The sequence below is a fragment of the Nannobrachium achirus genome (assembly GCF_963921795.1).
Source record: "Nannobrachium achirus genome assembly, chromosome: 6".
Classification (NCBI taxonomy): Eukaryota; Metazoa; Chordata; class Actinopteri; order Myctophiformes; family Myctophidae; genus Nannobrachium; species Nannobrachium achirus.
The window spans coordinates 64,855,152-64,879,452 of NC_137815.1; the positions used below are offsets into that span (position 1 = coordinate 64,855,152).

The window sequence follows — 24,301 nt, forward strand, 5'->3', positions numbered from 1 at the left end:
CGAATTAACCTAACATAAGCAAAATTTATCAAATAACAGAACATACAGTAGGCCTACCTGTTAACGATCCCATGAGGTGTGAAGTCAATAATCACTGTGCAAATGTGTGGATGAGTGGAACAATGTAGTGCAGGATGTGTGGATGGAAAGCATGATTCCAAAACGCGGGCAAAATATAATGGCATACAAAAGGAGCACGGAGAGCTGATGGCAGCAGGCCTGCATCTCTCTAGAGATAGAGGCTTCGGGTCCAGGTGCCCTCCATGAGCAGTTGAGGGAAAAGCAGAGTTACAGGCAACAAGCAAACCCCAGACCAACCACACACAGGATCCTGATTCCATAATAGAGTAGAGTAGACTAACAGTGAGGCATCACAATAAATAAATAAATACTAATATCTCATATAATTATTAGGCCCCATACTATTGTAGCCGTAAAATGCAAGCAAGGATGAACAAACTGCCCATCTCTTCTCTGGGCACCTTGGACAGCGCCTGTAGAAACACACACACACACACACACACACACACACACACACACACACACACACACACACACACACACACACACACACCACACACACACACACACACACACACACACACACACACACACACACACACACACACAGTCCTGTTTTTGAACGGTGGTCACACCGTCTCCTATGTGTCTATGCGTGTCTGTAGCCTGGAGCCTGGCCTGCAATACCGCTGGGTGACCAGAGAGGTTCTCTTGAAATGTACAACTACATGCATGTATACATGCATGCACGCGCACACACACACACACACACACACACACACACACACACACACACACACACACACACACACACACACACACACACACACACACACACACACAACTGACACACACACACACACACACACACACACACACACACACACACACACACACACACACGCACACACGCAGACACAGCCTCCATCATTTTCAGTTAGGGGGAAAAAAAGGGGGATGGTGTGTAGAGAGAGGGAGGGCAAGGAGAAAAACAGAAATGAAACTACCTATAAAACCCATAAAAAAGCTGGAAGGAAAGCAAAATGAGATAGCAGTCAATTCTAAACATCTATTTCAGCCAGGATGTCTGACTTGCAAACTTCACTTAAGTGAGTATATTGATCCAAAATAAAGGCCATTCAGCATAATTTGAGTAGCTAAGACATAATAAAAACAAAATATGAATAGTGATTAATATTAGGATAATTGGCTCAATTTAGGCTCAAGTGGCTTGGTAAGGTGTTAGACCACCATTAACTCCATATAGCGTTAACTCTTCTATATGGACCAGAGATTACCATAAGCCACCAGATACAGCTTCAATGTACCTTAATAGATTAGTATCTGGTCTTCCTGACAGTCTGATCACATCTGTCAGGGTTGCAGAATGGATGAATCCAAATGCAGAGCCACAAGCAGAATAGTTTTATATCATTTAATAATTAACAGATTTATTAATGCAGAATAAAGTTGAGGTTACAATCAATGATGTAGCTGTAGCAAGCAGCAGCCAGGGAAGTAGGCTTCGTGAATACAAAACTCTTCAGGAGAACAAAACAACACACTAGAAACTCAAATGCACAGGAACAACAAACTAATGTACTACAGACAGAAATGGGCAGAGGGAGAGACACAGAAAGAGAGAAACAGACAAGTGGAGAGACAAACAGTGACAACATCCTGATCCTGCATTCTCAGTCACCTGAGGAAGAATTGCCCTTCTTCTTTTCTCCTTTGTGTTTTACACTAATGCACGAACAACAACTGTCATCAAATTAATTCATTCGTCCATAATCTACGTCCATATTTACCGATGTCTTTCCCATAGCTCAGCAAACAGACACTTCAGTCACTCTCCCTGTATTCAAACATCAGTTGAACACTCTCCCTGTATTCAAACATCAGTTGAACATTCTCTTTCTGTGAGCTCCTGTAATCCTTGCTTCAAGAACAAACAGTCTTTCACAGTATACCTTATTCTTGCCAGCTTGATCCACAAGCCTGCAGGAGAAGCCTGGGCCAGCTCAGTGCACCTGCATAGCAGCATATGCGTTTATTCCCCCAACTCACTTACGCAGGTTATTCCTTTAATCTGTCACCTGTGTACTGTTTTACATTGTTTTCATACCAAGGGTGTGATAATACACTGCATCAAACATAAGGATTTTATTAAATATTAACGGGTGTAGCCGTTTGAAAGTTTGAGTGAATTCCATGGGAAAATACATTGATTACACCCAAGTTTGATTTATGGAGTTGTACATTACAACATGTTCTACAACCCTAATCTGATTTAGAATACACTGTGATTGAATGACAGCTGACCCAACACAATGTTGGCCAATATGTAAAATATGTCAATGTTAAATGACCATGTCATGATATGTAAAATTGGACCGCTTTGCAAACTCCTGCTTTGGTGATGTTTACAGAACAGAATTAAACGTGCATACTGCTTACTGTAGCATGTTAAAATTATGTAAACTAATGAAGAACAGATATATGCAGACAACCATGTAGATTTTAGCTCAGCAACATTAAAGAAAATATTTGTAGACCAAAGATACTCAAGGTGAAAATCGTTATGTATTTTCAGAAAAAGCAGGTTTTCTGCTGCAATTCAGTCTAGCCTGGATGGAGATACTTCTTACTTGCTATGGGAACGTTCATTACGGCATTGGTCACATACTGATGCGATGACATCATTTAGGCATTTACCAATCAAGAGACGTGTGTTACAATTATGACGCATTACAATAGAGGCGACTCTCCCCTACTGTATATTTACATAGCCTATAAGCTAATGTAGAAAATGTGCATGACGATTGTGATTATAACACACACACACACACACAAACACACGCACTCACACACACACACACACACGCACACACACGCACACACACACACGCACACACACGCACACACACACACACACACACACACACACACACACACATGGTATAACTTTATGAAATGAACTGCTCAAATCCACCGCTCACTTCAAACTGGGTTTGATTTTTTCTTTCTTTACAAAATGGAGCCTTCAACGTGAGCTTATATGCAACTGCAACACATCCAGTTAGTTAGATAGATCTATGTCAGTGTTACAGACAGTTGTTCTTACATTTAAAAAAAAAATGGACAAGCTGTTGTCTAGTGTTATAATTAAGCGAGGCCATGACAACATCTTTCCCATGTGTCACGGCTACAGATGTTTAGTCACATGAGCATTGCCTCCTTATGGAGTGTCCCATTGGCATGCAGAGCTTGTAAGATCCTAATGGGCACCAAGACAGAAACCGTGCCCTTGAATTTTAATGGTGATCAATGCAAAGTCTGGCTACCTATTTGCAGCATGGTTGAATGCCCATGCAGGGCCTTAATACCACACGGGAGTCATTCATCATTCCCACGAGGCCTGCCTGTTTTTAATACCACACATGTGAATCAGAGAGCGGCCCTCCGTCTTTAATGTGAAAATCTGAATCTTTTCACATGAAGATGTCAGAACGGTATACCACAATCTATAGCGTTAAAAGGATAATCTATGTTTTGATTTCTCATTCTGCCCCAGGTCTTTCGATGCCTTCCCACTTGACTCTCTTTCTTCTGCCATATTCACATAGAATTCACGTAGAATACATGTACGGTTCTACTGTATTGTCTATTCCTAATCTTCCTTATTGTATACAATACTGTATATAGTGATGCGTGTTTTTCGACTATGCTTTTTGTTTGTTTGTTTTGCTTTTCTGCCAAATAATCTCTATTTAATTTGTTCTACAAGTGGTAAACAGCTGAAAAATGTGTAAGAAAAACAGTTGTGAAATATGTTTGTTATATTGTTACATGTTGCCTAAACTGAAAAAAAGAAAAAGTAAAAAAAAAAAGAAAAAAAGGATAATCTATGTTTGCCTTGTATTTGCTGTATTTGTTCCCAAATTCAAGGTTGGCACATTCAAAGTCACTGCGGACATGCGGGAATAGGCTTACAGTCTGTAAAGACAGCGCACACATTTGACATAAGCCCAACTGAAGTAGCCTACATTTTTAGTTTCATGTTTGCCAACATGAAATTAACTGATAATGACACACACGCACGCACGCACGCATGCACACCTTGGCCCCTGCCTTTTCTCTGTTGGCAGAAATACTGAAGGAGACCTGTCTGTGTCTGTGTGGAACTTACTTGCATTCAAGAGAAGAAAAGAGTATTGCTGTATTATAGTCACAACACTGTTCTCTGCTTGTCTCTGAGTATTGTGCATAGATTTATGTAAATTAACATCACAAGACAAACCTCAGTGGCTGATGACAACCCCACAATGTACCCTTTACTGTAGAGTAGGAACTAAATATGTTCAGTGTGTGTGTGTGTGTGTGTGCGTGCGTGCGTGCGTGCGTGCGTGCGTGTGTGTGTGTGCAGCCGGGCTGCTCAACAGTGTCACTTGGTCACCCAGCGGTATTGCAGCTCATGCTACAGACAAAGTTACATACAAACACACACATGCAGTCACGCATAGGAGACGGTGTGCCACCGCTCAAAAACTTAGGTAGACAAAATGTCTAGGACAAACACACACACATACAGTAGCCTATTTATGTAGCCTATAGGCTAATGTAGGAGATGTTCTTGATGATTGTGATAATAAATATGACAAATAATAAAATGCGGAATAGGCTACACTAAATTAGGTTGATAATAAATAAATTAGCCTATGTTACGAACAAATAAGGGACCTATATTAGACATACAGTAGGCTAACTGTAGGCTATACTAGTCTAGAAGAATAGGCTACTCATAGTGTGAGTACAGGTGACATATATCATTATGAGATCCCTCCGCCTAATTTACTTTCTCCAGTCCGCAAGCCGAGGTGCCGTCTCCACACTCTCTCTCTCCATCCGCCTCTACTGGCGCATCTTCTGTGCCGATCAGAGGAGGAGAACTATAGAAGCACTATTACAGCAAGCCCTTCTTTTACAACACCTTGCGCGTCAAAGCGCACTTTTTGTCTGCTCCGAGACAGATAGACAACACGGCGAGGAGGATATTGATCAATGTTCTTCTCCGCCTAATGTGACATTTTCACAGAGCACTCGAAACACGAGCCGAAGCAATGGGAGCGTTTGGAGTGATCATAGGGATTTTACATTACATGGGACTTTATATTCAACTTAATGCCGCTTTCAAGACGGTCGGACACGGCGAGATAGACAATCATGTCTCTGGAAATGGTAAGTTTCTCAATGCGTCTATATTTGCTGGCGTCACGGCGTGCAAAAAAAGTAACCCATGCCATGTATAATAGCATCTTATTTGCTGTGATGATCGAGTGACTTGGGTGGGGTTGACATGGATGGTGCCTTATTCCGATTGTGGTGATGCAATCTTTGTGTTGATTATGTTAAATGTGAATTATATCTGTGAACGTTGCGTGCATATTGTCTTTTCTAACAGTTCCAACGGCAACGCGCTGTATCAGGCTGATTTGGTCGGTATAAACCAATAGCCTACTTCAATAGAGGACTCGGCAACAGCATTCTCGATTATTCACAGGTTAAAACTTCTGAACATTACAAAATATAGCCTATATATTTGTTGTCCCGTTTATGTGGAATGTACACTGCTAATGAGGAAATTAGCATTTGCTATGTCACATATCCTTATATTTTGATAGCCATACTTATTAATAGAAATTTAGGATACAATAAAAATGTGTCACAGCAGCCCTGGACCATCCAGGTAAAACTAAGCCCTGCCATGTCCACACACATAGTAATCAAGCGGTTCAATGACTCGAAATAGTCCAGATTAGGCTATACAGACAGATGGTTTCTGAAGGAATAGCTGAGATTCAACAATTTGGACATTTGCAGGTTTACCTGCTGCTGTCAGTGGGTTACTTATACCTGCATAATACACTGTACGTTATTGAGAATTTTATAATGGGCTGAGGAGTTATCTTAAATGATATGTTTAGTTTATTGACGAAGCAGTAGCCTGTCATCAAGCTAAGATAACAATACAAAAATAAACACATTTTATTTAAAGGAGTAGTTCACCCCCACAATGATTTTTCTATTGATTACTCATGCCATGGAGACTTGAGTTCAATAATATTTTTTGTTTTTTGTGGCATTCCGAAGACAAAGAAAAAATTAAAAAAGAGAAAAAAGTACCCTGACGGTTTCCCCATCCACTGCCATTCATTTGGGTCCCCATCCAGGGCCATGCATCTCGGTCCCAATCTGGAATCAATGTGGGTATACATTTACTATAATCACATTTTTGTCTTAGGAATGCAACAAATACAAAAAATATTATTGAACTGCAGTCTCCATGTATGGCATGACTGGACTGAGGGGGAAAAAACATTTTGGGGGTGAAATACTCCTTTAAAATAATAATAAAACAACAGCCTCACAGAGACATCACCAATCAAGCCTTTCTATCTGACTTTTTACCACAAAAGACCTGATATCAGGGTAACATCCAGTGAAGCCATGCCGTTAAAACAGCCAACAGTCAGATGACTATCAGAGTGTTCCTGAATAGAGCCACATCCTGGCATGTGTGGCCAGGGGCGTCACACCAAATTCTGGGCCCTAGCTGGGTACAAGGATTCACTGCGGGCCCCCCACGAATGTTAACTATTGAAAAATAGCAGATATACAAGCTCACAGCGCGGCACCGAGTGCCGCGCTGCGAGCTTGTATATCTGCTATTTTTGAAAAATCGTGAAAATGTGTGCAAGAAACCTATGTCAAGGACCCCCAAGATGATATGTATTTGGCCACGGACCCCGATCTCAAAATATTTAGTTCCAGGGACCCCCCCAGAAGCAAAATTTGAGTTAGAAATGTTCGCTTAAAAAATACATATATTCAAAGATTTTCACACATTTCACAACTTTTCAAAAATTGCAGATCTACAAGCTCGCAGCGCGGCACTCGGTGCCGCGCTGTGAGCTTGTATATCTGCTATTTTTCAATAGATAAAGTTATTAGGGCCCCTCCACCTTGGGCCCCAGTAACTCAGTCCCACTTTCCTTGTGACGCCCCTGTGTGTGGCCTCCAACAAGTGGGATATTGACAGGTGTTCAGATGATGATAAGATAAGTGAAGGGGTGTGCTCTGCTAACTGCATGCCCCAGTTGCCCCATATTAAATATCAGCTGGATCTAATTGGAAATGCAAATTGGCTTTGGGGTTGACGCTTTCTGATTATGTAGTCATGATTATTAAATTAGTAAAGTTAATTGCTTCAATATAGGCACAGATAGTATTGTGGGGTAAATTGTATTTCGAACCTTTCTTAAAGATATACAGCTGCTGTCAAGATAGATAATGCTTTACGCCTAATATCTGTAGATGGTTTCGTTACATACAAGAAATATTGTCATAACACACTTTACGCTATTTAGTGTTTGAAATAGTTTACTGTTTTCATGTCTTCAAAGATCCTCCATGGTGGTGGGTTTTACATTTTGCCAGGAATCATGTTGTTCAACAACAACACATGTATTTAGCCAGTATTAAAACATTTAAGCTTGATTTATAGTCTTTGTATAGCTTTTTTATTATTATTATGTGTACTTATTATGTATAATTATTCAGTGTACCCAGCAGAAATAATTCTATTCTGCATTTGAAACAACTGCAGACTTTTCCGGTGATTTAATTCGATTGTTTGTGGTAAACACTTCATTGTGTCTCTCACCGGGTTGTCCCACGAGCCTTTCTCCTGCTTAGCAAGTTAGCTTTAGATCAATCAATAGGAATGAGTGTGGGGTATTCTGGTTCCAAATGGATTGACTATGTCGAACAGGTTAGAGAATCAATTAGCACACACTACTCCCAGGGGGAGTTAATTAAAATAGGGTGTAATCGCTGTGTTTCGTTGTCCATATTCCATACTACTGGACCACAAAGAACAATGCCTCGGGTTATGGAGACTAATAGGAATGAAAACTCATTTCGTAACGGCTACAGTCTACTATAGATTCTTCTTTTTTTCCCCCCTTTTTGTTTTATTTTAATTAGGATACTGGACAATCTTCATCTAAAAAGGCCTTTTGTTCTCAGGCTTGGTTGGAAGAAAGTGGTTCTCTCTCTCCCTCTCACCAGAAATGAGAGCAGTAGGCTATCCTTTGAGGTTAAATAACCCCCAGGGTACTTTTGTTTTTATCAAGCCAAACAGTGGTTGGCTCTGATAAATTGTCCAGGCAGAGCCTCACAGCTGAGCCTTCACGTCAGAGGCGTCAATTGGGTATGGCAAGCTACGGCACCTGCCATACCTTGGCTACAGGGTAAAATAATAAAATGTACTTTTCATCGTGCCTGTTGCTAAGGTATCGCAACATGACTGGTGTCTTGCACGCGCGCGAGGGCGCACGTGCAAGACACCAGTCATGTTGCCATACCTTATCTTTCGCTGAACTGACGCCACTGCTTCACGTACAGTGTAGAAGCCTCCTAGATGCGACCTTCCAGTGAGCCCTCGTTAGATTCAGCCCTGGCTCCAGGCACGGGCACACATAGACATCAAAGGGGGCTTGAGCCCCTGCCCTTTTATCCGTCTGTAAAAAAAAAGTGCCCTCTCCAGTGCATGAATGCAGTTTTTACTGTGGTGAAAGAAATGCAAATGCCCTCTTTCCATGCCATACCTGGAAGGCAGCATTCAAGAGAATTGCCTTGTCCAAACACTCCTGAACTTGAATGCAGAATCTTATGTTGAAAGAACTGCCCTCTCTGTGTAGAAATCCATGCCGTATGCCACATCTCCAGTATTGCCTTTTTTATGCTTAGTTTAGTGTGGTATCAAGTACTGAAAATAGCCGACCTCCAAGCTCACAACTTGGAGCAGACTTCCAAGTTGTGAGCTTGGAGGTCTGCTATTTTCAATATTTTCACCAAAAGGCCCTTTTAGAAATGTCAGCCCCTGCCTCTCTAACATTCTCTGCACGTCCCTGCTCTCGTTAGATTCAGCCCTGGCTCATTTGTTTCAGATGCAGATACATATTGTAAGATTTGGCCCCCCTCCAGTTCCCTATTCAGCTGATGTATGTCAAACACCCATTTGCCAATAAATTACATGTTTTGCGTAAGAGGACAAGCCAATGGCATCAGGTAGAGAGCACCTGTAATGTATACCTGATGTGTCTACTCTGAGTATGTTTCTCATCTGTCAGTATCAATGGGTCAGGTCTCACACGGTTACGCTCACACACACATTGAAGACGGTATAGGAAGGAAGTTACAGTATGACTGATGTGTGTGCGTGGCTCGTGCATGCGTGTGTTCGCGCGCAGACACACACACAGACACACACACACACACACACACACACACACACACACACACACACACACACACACACACACACACACAGTCACACACACACACACACACACACACACACACACACACACACACACACACACACACACACACACGCACGTGTGTGTGATATCCTTAGAGGCAAAATGATGATCCCACGCTTCGTTTCAAATCCATTCTCCCAATCCCTGCACTCACGGCCTAGCAAGATACTGTTCTTTGGCGTTGTTGTTCGTCGTCGTTATCTGCGTACAGAGGCATATACCAATTTATTAGGCCTCCTCCAACGTCTACCGGAACGCTCTGCCAGTCCTCTGCTTGGTGTCGTCTTAATGAGGACGGCCCGCCCAGGCAGTTTGCAGTGGCTTTCAGTTTTAAATAGAGCTCTTGCTGTGCGCGGGTGGCCGAACAGATTGGACACTCGCAGTGTCACAGAGGAGGCCTCCGTCGGGGTCCCAGTACGAGACGGATGGGTGGAGAACGATGGGATGGGTGAAATGCTCCAGAGATTGGTGAGGAGGACACAGGTCAGGAGATGGAAGAGTTCATGTCGGAACTTGATGGGTACTGCTAACGTGTTTCCTCTGTTGTGCAGCCTGTAATGGTGTACATATTAAAGGACAACTTTGTTTTTTTACAGCAAGGGTTCATATTTGAGATTGTAATTAGAGAAAAGAAATGATGAGTGTTAAAATGTTCTCATTTACTGCTTTCTATTGTTTTAGCGATTTTAGTGTTTTGATTTCAGTGGTTGGGGGCATGCGTACAAGTGGCTAAATATGTCTTTTTAGAGCAGGCAATTGCTTTGTTACTATTTACACCAGCCCCCATAAGTCACATCTGCCCATGAAAGATGCCGGTGCATCTTGGGAATGGGCTAATTGTGTCTAAAAATACATACTTAGCCACTTGCATGCATGCATGCAAATCAAAATCGTTAAAATCACTAAAACGATAGAAAGAAAGAAACACATTTTAACACTCATCTTTTCTTTTTTCTAATGACTATCTAAAATATGAACCCTTGTTGTAAAAAAACAAAGTTGTCCTTTAAAGGCAAAAAGGCAACATATCGGTAGCCGCACCAAACCTCCGCAATTTTCTTTATTATCATCCTTATTTCTGCCATGCTGTACTTTGGGACTGTATACGTCTGTTTACAAAATTGGGTAATGTTTGTTAACATTGGAGTAAAACATAGTAAAATATTTCCCATAGCTATTGCATGTGTCCTCCTAAATCTGACATTTGCATAACATTGATAATTTATAGGCAGATATGGGCCAAATGTGTGTGATGCTTCTGTTTACAGTGTATCTCTAGACACAATAGACCGTTTGTCAGCCTTCTGATTGGTCCCTGAGACTCCCTGACTGGCCAACCAGAAAAAAACATTCACTTTTTGCTATCGGGGGTGGAGTTTGTGCAGTGGAGAATGTTGCTTCAGGCTTTCAAAAACTGTCCGCAGTGCGCGACACGGAGATCGGCCGGTACGGTGATAGCGACGGCAAGCGTCAAGCGATCTCGCTCATCATAACGAATAAGCTTCAACAAACTAGTTCACATGTACCTTATCAATGGTCTAAGAGTCACGATTGGGTACATATAATTTAAATGGGCAGAATTACGAAAAGCCAGCCTATTATGTGAGGAGAAACATTCTCTCTGTCCTCTTCCTAGTACCCAAGATGCAATGCGCTTCTCTTTCTATCTCTGATCCAGAGGATTAAACTAATTAAAACATTTATTTTTCGGGGGAAAACTACTGTTTTGCTATGTAATTACTGTACCTTTTTCTTCCCTTTTTATTAATATCACGTAGATGTGTTTTTTGTGGTACTTTATATAGCTGTAATGAGGCTATGAAGGGAAAAAAAATCCCATCCACTTCCACTATAAAAGAATCTGCAAAGAGGATTCTGTCCCACTGGGATTAAACACATTAAAACATATATTTTCGGGTAAACCCCCTGTTTTGCAATGTAACTACTGTACCTTTGTCTTCCCTTTTTATTAATATCACCTAGGTGTTTTTCCTTTGGTACTTTATATAGCTGTAATGAGGCTATGAAGGGGGAAAAAAATCCCATCCACTTCCACTATAAAAACAATCTGCCCAGGGTTAATGTCCCATCATAGTAACAGGGCAGAATGGGGCGGGATTTACAAAAGGGTTTATTGACATCTGAGCTAAATGTGACAATAAATAGAATCAAAACCTTTAAATGAGCTACAGTATGTGTTCCATTGTTCCAGTGCCAAATGAACAGCAAAATGAGAAGCACTTTAAAATGACTTATTTTCCACCGATTACTCGCCCTGTGGAGACTTGAATTCATGGATATATATATATCTTTTTCCCGTCACATTCCTATAAGACATATTTTACTGACCGAATGCAGTTCCTATGGAGACACAAAGGAGACTCTTTGTGTCTCCATAGGGAACTGCCGTCGTCCCACCATGAATTTCAAATTTTTTCCCCCAGTGTCTCTTCCAGCACAAAAAAAAAAACAATTGACTCTACATGGTTCGCACCGTGGTTCTCTAATATTCTCTGTATCGTTCCAATGTTAGCCCAAAGACAGCGCCCCGTTGCCAACAAAGGCCATTTTGGTATTGCATCTGAAAAGGCTTGGAATTAGAGACAGACAGAACATGAAAATTTCAATATCCGAGTGGTTGTTTAGGCTAAAACCTGTATATAAAACCGTATCATGGACCAATATTTATATAAAATATATATTTTTGAAAAGCATGGTGAGGCCCCTTTAAATGATGCTAAAATACCAGAGAAAGAGTAGAGTAGGGGGTAACAAAAAGACAGCATCGTGGGTTTGCTCGTTGGTGAAAGGTCTCAGGGAATTGAAATCCCCGGCAGAAGGAGAAGGCGTGGAGGCCCAGGTCCACTGAAAGTGACAAGTATAGAGGTGAGGTGAGCCGGGGGGAGGTGTCTTTGTGTGGGCTCTTATCTGTGGATGGAGAGCCAGGGGTGTCACAAGGGAGGGGGGGGGGGGGGGGGGGGGGGGAGTGGGACTGAGTCACTAGGGCCCAAAGTGGAGCGGGGCCTTCGTTATTATTTTATACTTTAGCTATTGAAAAATAGCAGATATGCAAGCTCACCGCGCTGCAAGCTTTTAGGTCTGCTATTTTTTATAAAAGTCGTGAAAATGTGTGCAAATCTTATATGTATTATATGAATATATGTATTTTTTTAAGCAAACATTTGTAACTCAAATTTTGCTTCTGGGGGGTCCCTGGAACTAAATATTTTGAGGTGGGGTGCCGTGGTCCTTCACGTGAAAAAGTTTGAGCACTACTGACATAGAAACATAGTTTTTTCAAAAACCTTTGAAGTCTTTGAAAAGACTTGCACACATTTTCACGATTTTTCAAAAATAGTAGATCCACAAGCTCGCTGTGAGCTTGTATATCTGCTATTTTTTCAATAATTAAAGCACAAAATAATGCGTAATAATGCATTCGTGGGGGGCCCGCAGTGAATCCTAATACCCAGGGCCCAGAATTTGGTGCAACACCCCTGATGGAGAGCACTTCAATAGGATCACCTCCAGCAGCTGAGAGGGTCAGCGCTGATAAAAGAAGAAAGAGACAAAAAAAAGTGGATATTTTGTAAGCATGGTGAAATACACTGACTGTGATTTGTAACCCAAAGGTTGTGGAATAATCATCAATTCACTGTGTTAGTTTGTTACCATTAGGCTTTTGAGATCGCAGATGTGTCCCAGTATTTTTTATTACAAAACACACGAACTACTTCAGCCCGATATATATTAAATTCGGCCATTTGAAAATAGAAGATCTACAAGCTCACAACATGCATTGTGAGTTTGTGACGTAGTAGATCGGCTATCTACCCCCGATTAACGATTTAATTGTGTTTTAGTCATTGATAAATACATTTCTGTTCGGCTCTTAGGCTTTGAAGTTGCACATGACAGATTTGACAGATAACCTAAATATACAAAGAAATTACTGACATATTTGACAACTTTCTTCTTAAAAAAATAACATTGATAGTGGAAATAGCCGATCTACAAGCTCACAAGGCGTCGCAATGCGACGCGCTGTGAGCTTGTAGATCTGCTATTTCAACTATTTCTGAAAATGTTTGTAAATGTATGAACATTTTTCAACATTCACGATAATGACGATTATGACAAAATATTTGCGATTATGTCAAATAATTGCGATTAGACGATTATGTAATAATTGTGACAGCCCTAACAACAACTAAAAAAATCAGCAGAAATCTCTGGAACAAGTTGATGTTAGTTTCATCCCCAGAGGGAGCTCCGTTGGAGGAAAGTGACGAGTCTCGCCAACGGCCCCCAGCAGCAGCACCAGTGTTTGGTGTCGAGCCAGACTCACTACATTGGGGTACGACGAACAGGGAGGCAAGGCGGAAATAGCCTCTGAGCCCTCGGTCCCGAGGGCTATGAAAAATTCACTCTGGAGACGCCGGAGTATAGCCTAGCACCTGCAACAGGCAGACAGCTGCTTGCTTGATTATCGGGGCCTTTCTTATTTCATTATTTTACCTTCCACCTTGAATGGGGGCTGAAGGTCTCGCAGCAAGCGATTATTTCCCCAAGGAGACTCCTTGTCGGCTCGCCCAACCGCTGATTCCGAGACGAATAGACTGCTATTGACTTCTTTGGAGGATTCCCAGACTACATAGCATATTTTTTTGTTCATCAATGTTATTATGATTTTTTTTAGTTTAGTTTTGTTTCTGTTTTTTTTTTTTTTCATATTTGCTCAGAGGCTGTCGACAGCAGGAACGGTGCTGTACAAAAATCCCATATCAAATTAAAGAGGGGATGATAGTAGGGTTCTCAGCTGCGCTCAGGCACAACATATTGGTCTTTCTCGGCGTAGAAATTGTAATTGGTGTTATACAACGTTGCATTACTACCTTACCGTTAATGAGGAGATAACGCAATAAAACAGACATGGTCATGCAACACCGGCGTTGTTTGATAAATAATAATAGCTTTACAGAGCATGGATGGAGGCTTTGTTTTGTTATATAGGACCCATAACCCCCTGACTACATATACAGTACAGTGGCCATGTTTGCCATATTTCATGCATAAACGTAACTACCGCCATTTAGTTATGCGTTGTACATACACATTTAAAGCTTTTTAAGATCATGATGAATACTGTGTGTGTGCAGTACTGTGTCTCTTCATTACACGTGCTGCTTATTGTTTTACCCATGATTCCCTTGGGGCTTCACTGATTATTAAAGCCATTCATCAAATTAGCGAAATACCTCCTCCCACGGGGCCTCAGTCGGCAGGCTATTTGCATTCACCTTGGTGGAAGTTATTTAACTGCCATTTTATGACTTGCTAGGCTATATAACTGCCTTCTTCAGTTCTCAATGAATCATCTTCTTTGTTTTATCCCCTCTGGATGTGACACAAAATGGAAGCAATGTGTCAGTGACCCTTTAATTTGACTGTCTGTCTCCTCGGGGGTTTTACTTTTTTTGTTGAAATATGTACTGTACGTATGTACAGTAGGCTACTTAGACTTAAGAGCCCAAAGATTCTGTAATGCTGCTCAGTGCTACATTAGCTACCTTAGAGCCATGGGTCACTTCAACCAACACTAACTATGTTCTTAAAGGACGATCTTCATATAATTGGTCATATTCATGATAATGGTACAATTATTTTCCACTCGGTCTGTGTCCCAGAGGGCTGTGGGCAGTTCAGTAACCCGCCAAGCAATGACATTATCATTAGTTAGTTTCTTTTATTTTTACACAAGAACAATGGCTTCCTGGACTAGAAAGCCTGCAGTTTCTTATATATATATATATATATATATATATATATATATAAATCTTTATTCAAACGTCATGACATACAAGACAATACAAAACAGACAAAAGAAGACACAAAAGAATAGTTTTTTCAGCCTTCTTATTTTTTGTGTCACGAATTGTTTGAATGTACTGCTTGGCTTCAATGTCAAATAACATAAATAATGGCTTAGAATGACTAAAATGTACTATCCTACAAGTCACTATCTTCGCAGGTTCAAGAGAGATATTTGTGTTAATTGTTCGTATGTGAAGTATATCCAGAATGTGCTGTTTGGCTTTGATAGAAATTGTAACAAGAATAGACATGAGGTATAATTAACACATTGACCGCCATTTTAACATACCTCCGTACTCCCACCTGCCATTCGTCTCCATAGACTTCCATGTAATTGGGTGTGCACGGATCATGCACACCCATGCCTAGATAATGCACCACGTGTGTCCACATTGCTCACAGCTTTCAAACAAAAAAATCCGAATGGAAATCCGTTCAGGCATTCATGAGATAACAGCCACTATGTTTAACAAAGATGGCTGCCAAAATGGCTGCCATGCTTGAAAGATGGGGTTGCTATGGGGGTTAAACATGCAATTTCGCGATTGCTATCATGCCTACTCCATTTTTGGGGGTCAAAAAAAATGTTTGAAAAAAAAAAAATTTTGATTTTTTTTTTTTTTTTTTTTTTTTAAATTCTCGGGACTATCGGGCCTGGCGGGGAAAGACATTGGAATAATCTCGGGACTATCGGGCCTGGCAGGGAATGAGTTAATTTAATAATAATTCTGGCCAAATTTCACATCCATACGCCTGCAGTTTCTATTAGCTTGGATTCCCATCAATGATGTCACTGGTAGGCAGGTATCTGAACTGTCCACTGCTAGCCCTCCCCTGATACACCGAGTAGACAAAAATGGTGCCATATAATCATGGGCATTGGTGAGGACCAATTATATGAAGACAGGTTGAAAATGGGTGAAGTCGTCCTTTAAATCAGGGGTCTTCAACAGGGGGTCCGGGACCCCTAGGGGGTCCTCAGAGTTACTACAGTGGGGCCGCCAACATCTTTGTATGATAGGATAATTATTTAAAATGAACAACTTGAACCATTGCATCCCTATTCTGAGTAGAACTTTAGCTGCGAGGCGTTGAGAGCTTGTAGATCGGCTATTTTTGGCAAATAGGTTTAGTGTGTAGAGGTTAAGTGGTTAAATGTCTGAAAAACACATCCCAACATAGACTGATGACAGTGCTGTCAAACAAGTCTATGAATCCATCTATAAAATCTGTGAAAATCTGCTACACAATTTTATATTATGTAGTGGGGGTCCCTGCTTTATCTCCCTCTCAGCTAAGGGGTCCTTGGCCTGAATAATTGTTAATGACCTGTTAATAATCTGTAAATCTCAAAATGTACCTGCATGTTAGGGATGAGCAGTGGCATTATGATGTCCTGCACGCCTACTGTATGCATGCAGTCACATTGCAAAAAGGATTCAGTGTAAAGCAAAACAGTCCCGCCATTCCAGTTATGCTGAAACAATGTTGCTTCTTGATTGAAAACGACATCTAGAAAATGAGCAACATTTGCATTTTCAAATTAATTGAGAAGAAACACTGTCTTGTCCGTTCTGATAAATAAGAAAATGTACTCAGATGTAATGAGCTCCTGGTCTCGCACGCGCATGCACGCACGCGTACACACGTACGCATGCACGCGCGCACACACACGCGTTCGCACACACACACACACACACACACACACACACACACACACACACACACACACACACACACACACACACACACACACTCTGCATGCACAGCAAATGATATTGAACCACCGCCTTATTTTAAAAGATTTAAAGCTGCATATCTGGCAAATGTCAATTTCTTACAAACGTCATCCATTCCTATTGCATATTCCTTTGATCTGTATTCTTCAAAGCAGGTACCGGTATATCAAACCTGAACAAATTATACTTTGAACCTTAACACATCTACTGCCTCTTAATCTGAAGGTTGCTTGGTGCCTCGGTGCCACGTGGTTTCCTCCATAGGCCGCCGCTATTATTTTGAAGGGCTGGAAGGGGGTTGTTTTTGTTTTTTTGGATTATCACTTGACGGCAACGATTACGTCATCTAGTCACATGACAGTGTGGGACAAGAAGAGGGAAGATGGCTGCGCCCTGCCTTGTGCCTTGTTTACATTTAGATCTGCTGCAAAATGTCTCAAAATGGCTATTTTGTTTAAATGAAGTTTCTTTATGGGCCTCTCCATTGACTTAACATTGAGGAGCTTCACTTCGCGTGCACGCCCAACGTGCGTTGTAAACAAATCGCCGACATTACCGATGCGAGCGGGACCGGAGCGACATTAAGTAAGTAATAATATCTTTACTGTATATACAGTAAGATTCACAGTCCTCACCGTCAACGGCGCCATGGTATTAACCCTTTCAATGACGGTGAGGACTGTCAACGGCGGCGAAAAAGTTAAGAGCCGTAATGACACCACTAGAACGAGAAAAGGAACGGGAAGGTGCTTTTAAGTCTGGTTTGTCAGGCTCGCATGAACAGGGGCGTCACAAGGGGGGGTAAAGTGGGACTTGAGTTACCAGGGCCCAAGGTGGAGGGTCCTTAATTATTTTATACTTTAGCTATTGAAAAATAGCAGATATACAAGCTCACAGCGCGGCACAGAGTGCCGCGCTGCGAGCTTGTAGATCTGCTATTTTTGAAAAGTCGTGAAAATGTGCGCAAATCTTTGAATATAATGTATTCTTTTATTGTAACTCAAATTTTGCTTCTGGGGGGGGGGGGGGGGTCCCTGGAACTAAATATTTTGAGGTGGGGGGCTTTGACATAAAAGTATTCTAGCACCACTGACATAGAAACATAGGTTTTTAAAAAAAAAAACCTTAGAAGGATTTGAAATATTCAAAGACAATGTTAACGATTTAAAAAAAAAAGAATAGCAGATCTACAAGCTCGCAGCACGGCACTCGGTGTCGCGCCGTGAGCTTGTAGATCTGCTATTTTTCAATTGCTAAATCACAAAATGCATGCGACACCCCTGCGCATGCATGAATAAGCCTTAGAACAGGGGTCTCAAACTGGCGGCCCGGGGGCCATTTGCGGCCCGCGAGACAATATTTTGTGGCCCTCACCTTAATATGAAAGTTTAATGTTAGTGCGGCCCGTGAGTTTTATATGAACCTCAAAACAGTTAATAATACAGTACAGTTAACAGTACATGTTCCATACGTTAAACACAACTTGTTTACACCAGGGTCCTTGTTCATCTTATTTTGTGTTACAAAATAAAAAAGACATTTGAGAAGACTGATGGGGAGATAGATACAGTAGTTGTTAGACTGGTATGAAACTACAGTATAATAATCAAACAAATTAGTGCACATGCACTAATTTGTTTTATTAGTGCGTGTGCACGCGCACATGCACGCGCTGTGCACGCGTGCATGTGCGCTGAGGCTGCGGCCCAGCCTCAGCCAGACTCCCCAGAAGGCCCCAAGGTAAATTGAGTTTGAGACCCCTGCCTTAGAACCTCGGCTCTAGGTCTTCTTGCACATGCACGTCAACACCGGCATGCACACATCCTCCCCCCACCCACGACCCCAAACATGAACAAAACATCACACCAGGCTGGATGATAAACTTGCCTGTAGCACATACTAATTAGCCCTGTGCTTTAGCCATACTCTCACTGCCGAAGTTCCCTCTTGGGGGAGAGAGGAAGAGAGCGCGCGATCGACACATCGACCCTACAGGCCGAATTAATCCATCTTATTTTGGACTCACTCGGATAAAGAAGAAAATGTATAATAAGAATGGCATAATTTCAGATCGGCCAGTATTAGATTGGTTCATGTACGGTATGATGTAGTTACATGTACGCTGTAGCTTTGGTTTTTCTTTATTCTTTTCTAGTCTTTTTAAATTTTTAATGAGTCTTCAGTGGGGTAGCAAAGCAGCCATTCCAGTGTTGTCATGGTCACACTTGTATGACTGCTCTCCAAGCAATACAGTGAAAAATGCCAAGGAGAGCCATTTTAAAAATGCATGCGCTTGCATCTTCAAATGAGCATCCTCCTGCCATTGCTAGGAGATGAGTACAGTATGCCACTCTGCCTTTATGGAAACAGTATACAGTATGTAGAAAGGGCAGAATCAAACAGACTCCACCAGCCCAATATCAATAGATGTGAGACAACACGGCAGGCTTTAGATGTGTCTGTGTTAGGAATGGGACGATAAGCGATATCATCGTTTATCGTGATAAAAAACACTCACGATAATCGTATCGTGGAGATTTAGTTTATCGTGAAATCGTCCTCCGTCATGCACTGGGATCAATTCACCTTTTATTTGCCGAGCTGCATATCCAGTACCATTTAAACCCTCTATTGGTAAAAGGTACTTATTATAATTTACGTACTTGATACAGTCTTTTTTTCCACTCTCTACCAACTCTCTTTGCCAAAAAATAGCCGATCTACAAGCTCACAACACGTCACCTTGCGACGCGTTGGGAGCTTGTAGATCGGCTATTTCTTGGCAAATGTTCCGCCTCGATCATAATGGATGTTGGGGATAGTTTGATTATCGCGATAATATCGTAAATCGCGATTTTCTTTGGTCACAATAATCGGGATATGACATTTTCATATCGTCCCGTCCCTCGCCTGTGTAGTGAATATTCACTTTAGGAGGACGTGGCTTGGCTCTCTTCAGGGGTGTTGCACCAAATGCTGGGCCCTGGGTACAAGGATTCACTGTGGGGCCCCTGTGCTTTAACTATTGAAAAATAGCAGATATACAAGCTCACAGCGCGGCACCGAGTGCCGCGCTGCGAGCTTGTAGATCTGCTATTTTTGAAAAATCATGAAAATCTTTGAATATTTCAAATCCTTCTAAGGTTTTTTGAAAAACCTATGTTTCGATGTCAGTGGAGCTCAAACCTTTTCATGTGAAGGACCCCCAAAATGGTATGTATTTGGCCACGGACCCGCATCTCAAAAGATTTAGTTCCAGGGACCCCCCAGAAGCAAAATTTGAGTTACAAATCTTCGCTTAAAAAATACATATATTCAACGATTTGCACGCGTTTTCACGACTTTTCAAAAATAGCAGATCTACAAGCTCGCAGCTGTGAGCTTGTATATCTGCTATTTTTCAATAGCTAAAGTATAAAATAATTAAGCCCCTCCACCACCTTGGGCCCTAGTAACTCAGTCCCACTTTCCTACCCCTTGTGACGCCCCTGGCTCTCTTCCACCGCAGCACCAGTTTTCAGATGGAAAAAAAATTACCAGTCAAGCTCGCTACAGTGTTGATTTAGCACCCGGCCAAGGTTAGTGGATTGATTTCTGGTGACTCTAATTTGATTTAAGTCGGGTAAGAGTTTGCCGAGCCGTCTTGTCCCGGGCCTGACGTCTGCACAATACACGCTGCGACACGGGCTGTTTGTCAACAAGTCATGTCTCACTGGCGGGGAGTGGAGGGTGCCTGCGTAGCCCCAGCCGAAAGGCAATTTGACAGTTGTCAGATCGATAAAGCAAAGGGAAAGACAAGGAGGCAGGAAGGCGGAGGAGGAGGGCTTGTCCAGACTACAGAGCCAGCATGATTTCCTGTGTGGTAATGATTTGGGATGTGTTTATGGATACAGTAGGCTACATGTCTTTGTCCACTGTGTGCGTGAGTGCGTGCGTGCGTGCGTGCGTGTGTTCACTCATTTGTCGTGTATAGTGTATTGTGCCTTGTGATTGAAACTGGATAATGAATTAGAAGATAAGATCTGAGTATGGTTTTGTGTGTGCCTTAATAAGTACAAAACAGTGCTGGGGGCGTGTTTCTCCCTCCGCATCATCAGCGCCCACTACCTAGGTGGGGTCGGCGATAGGGCCTTTCTGTGTGGAGTTTGCATGTTCTCCCCGTGTCTCCTAGGGTTGATACCCTCACAAAAACATGCAGTAATCCTGGTCTCAATAATGCCTCCCCCTGACCAGCCGGGGCGCTTGATGGAGGGGAAAGGAACTGGTTGGAATAACGTGTTCCTTCCACGCGCTACGTCCACCCCGGGGAAATCCCCCCTGTCAGGTGAAAAGAAACAACTTGGACTACTCATGCATTGAAGGAAGCATGAGGTCAGTCCGTTGTCTCCCCAGGCACGGCAGAGGGAGAGCAGAGCCCAGGATTAGGCAATTGGCACAAAATTGAAATAAAAAAATCAAACCTCGGTTCGAAGTGGAGCGGTGAATCTCTGTGTGTGTGTGTGTGTGTGTGTGTGTGTGTGTGTGTGTGTGTGTGTGTGTGTGTGTGTGTGTGTGTTTGTGTGTGCGTGTGTGTGTTTGTGCCTGCACAACAGCGCCCCTCCTTTAACTTGTGTGGCCACTCAAGGTATTGCCAGGCTACAGACATACCCAGCCAGCCAGCCAGCCAGCCAGCCAGCCAGCCACATAGCCAGCCAGCCAGCCACAGACATACCTGTCTATTGGGAGCGCTTTCACCGCTCCAAAAAAAAGTACAAAACAGCAACAAGCTTCATACCCTGAGGAAGGCTGCAAAGCCGAAACGCGTGTGTTATCCCATTTTTTACATTTTTCAAATATGATTTAGCCAAAATGAATTAAAGGTTTTTTGTTCAATATGTGTTTATTAAGGTTCTGTTAGCTTACATATACAAGTACAGTGTATTTAGAACCCCCAAATGTTTGGCAGCATAGCTGCTTTAACATTACGAAGCACACAAACAATAGCAAGTACCAAAACATACAGACATTACATTAAGGGTTTTTAACTTTTAAGAAGAGTGCCTTGGTTTCCTTTTTTTTCTTTTGATCCTTCAGTTTCCTACCAAAGAAGAAGTGCTGAACACACTTTATTTGAATATTCTGAGCACCCAGTTTTTTTTTCTTTCTACAGCAACAAGCTTATTGGCCAAATGCATTAATTCGGTTCTCATTTCAATTCAAAGGTTTAGTATGAAATTGAACGGGTCGAATTGGGCCAATTCTAATACTCTCAGAGAGTTTGCACGTACTGTAGCTTCATACAATATTGTGTTTCAAATGTAATTTTATACAATTAATTTTTAATTTAAATATAGGGCATAATGTCAGGACAATGATATATTTTTTTAAGAAAACAAAGACAAGAAAAACACAAAATAACCCCCAAGGAACCCTCCCCACCCCCCTCAGCCAATCCCCACCCCAGAGCGCTAATATATATATTTTTTTAAACTATCAGGAGGCCCGCTCCTGTTCCAGGTAGGAAATGAGTGTTCACCAGACCTTTTCAAATTGTTCAGGTTTGTCCTTTATGGTGTATCTATTTTTTTTTTCCAAATGGAGGGTGTCAGCTTCACACAATATTGAAACAACATAAGAAGCAGAAATTCAAATGTCAAAAATATGAATGAGGAGGAATGACAAATCCCATGACAACGAGTGACATACGCTATCTCTATCAGAGCCAGCCATGTCCTGGTAGCCAGGTGTGGTGGTGCATTCAGGGACGTGCTGGCCATTGGGAAAAGCGGGACAACTCCCGAACGGCCGGTTCATTCCCGCCACTGTCGGGCAGAAACCTTGTATCTCCAAGTTTCAAATTTGTAATTTTTTTCGCAAAGCAAAGCCCTGCTTCATCGTACAAGGCTATCGCACAAAAGTAATGAAAACAGCAGATCTACAAGCACACAACAGGCTGTCGCACAAAAGTAGTGAAAACAGCAGATCTACAAGCACACAACGCCTCGCGGCGCGAGGCGGTGTGTGCTTGTAGATCGGCTGTTTTCACTAGTTTAAATCATTTTTAAAATGGTTTTGGACATACAAGGTTTCCACCCGACAACGACGAAATATAACTCATGTAATTGGCCCACTGGCTTGTCACTTGTCATGATCTGAAATGGCAAATCTTTGAGTAGCAGCAGCGCTATGGAGAGAGATCTGTCTCTCTATAGCGCGCAATGAGGGCCTCTACAACTCTTTTTCCCGGGCTGAATCAGGGGCCCAGCATGTCCCTGGGTGCATTTATAGAATCAAGACACAAAAAACAGTGCGAACAGAATGTACTGACTGTAGCATTATCTCACACCTTCAGCTTGTCCAAAACGCCGCTGCAAGAATGCTAATGGTTCAAATAACCAGGAGCATAACACCACCCCCTGCCCTGGCATGGCATCCTTGCACTTGCTGCCTATTACTGTAATTTTGCAGTATATTTTAAAATTGTTCTTAGGCCTATTATGTTTAGAGCATGTCTTGGACAGATCTCAGGCTACATATCTCACATTTTAATTTAACCCAGTAGCTGAGGCTATAACTGCGTTCCTGCTGAAGCGCGTTCTTGAGACTCTGCTGTGTTGCACATGTTAACCTTTTTGGATACGTAGGGTTGTTAGAAATGAGATGTTAGGCTACATAATATTAAATGAAAAAGTGTCCGTCTGTCCGATTGTTGCACTGCATACGTCTGCAATGTAAAACCTTTGCATACACAGACAATAGCGCTTTCTAATTTGTATTTGCGTCTTTATAGTTTTATAATATAAAGGAGGCCCAATGTCCCCGAATGTTTGTAAGACTCCCTTGCTGTTTAGGGGTGGGTGGGTGGGTGTGCGTGCGTGCGTGCGTGCGTGCGTGCGTGCGTGCGTGCGAGCGAGCGAGAAAGTGTGTTTCGGACACTTCAAAATGTAGACCAGACTTAAATAACTTGAATTAAGGTGGCACACTGCACTGCGTGTTTTCGTTGCGTTTTGGAAATCCGAAAGCCGGAGGCCAGGGAGAGAGAGAGGAAAGAGAGAGAGAGCAAGGGACTCAGTGCGACAGCTGTGAAAATCGGAAAAAACGCAGCAGTGTGCAAAGACCTTTACCCTGTTGAAATTATATCCACTTTTAAGGTTGATATCAACGGGTACGTTCCTGTGGTCGTGTGGTGTGGCCCCCCAGAGTGGTGGTGCTAATTAGAGAACCCCTTTTCTCTGAGGACTAGATGGGAAAGGCTGGGGATAATAATAATAATAATAATTAGTGGCATGGCTGCTACCC

At 42.2% G+C, this 24,301-nt stretch overlaps 1 protein-coding gene across 1 annotated transcript in view; it reads left to right on the forward strand.

Moving 5' to 3' along the window:
- Positions 1 to 5,144: 5,144 nt before the first annotated feature.
- The window catches only part of vstm2lb (V-set and transmembrane domain containing 2 like b), a gene marked incomplete at both ends in the record, with an annotated part of 57,469 nt that continues 38,312 nt past the window's right edge, over positions 5,145 to 24,301 (forward strand). The window contains one exon of the mRNA XM_080728443.1: positions 5,145 to 5,262. Coding sequence (XP_080584569.1) covers positions 5,145 to 5,262 — 118 coding nt within the window. The remainder of the gene's footprint in view (positions 5,263 to 24,301) is intronic.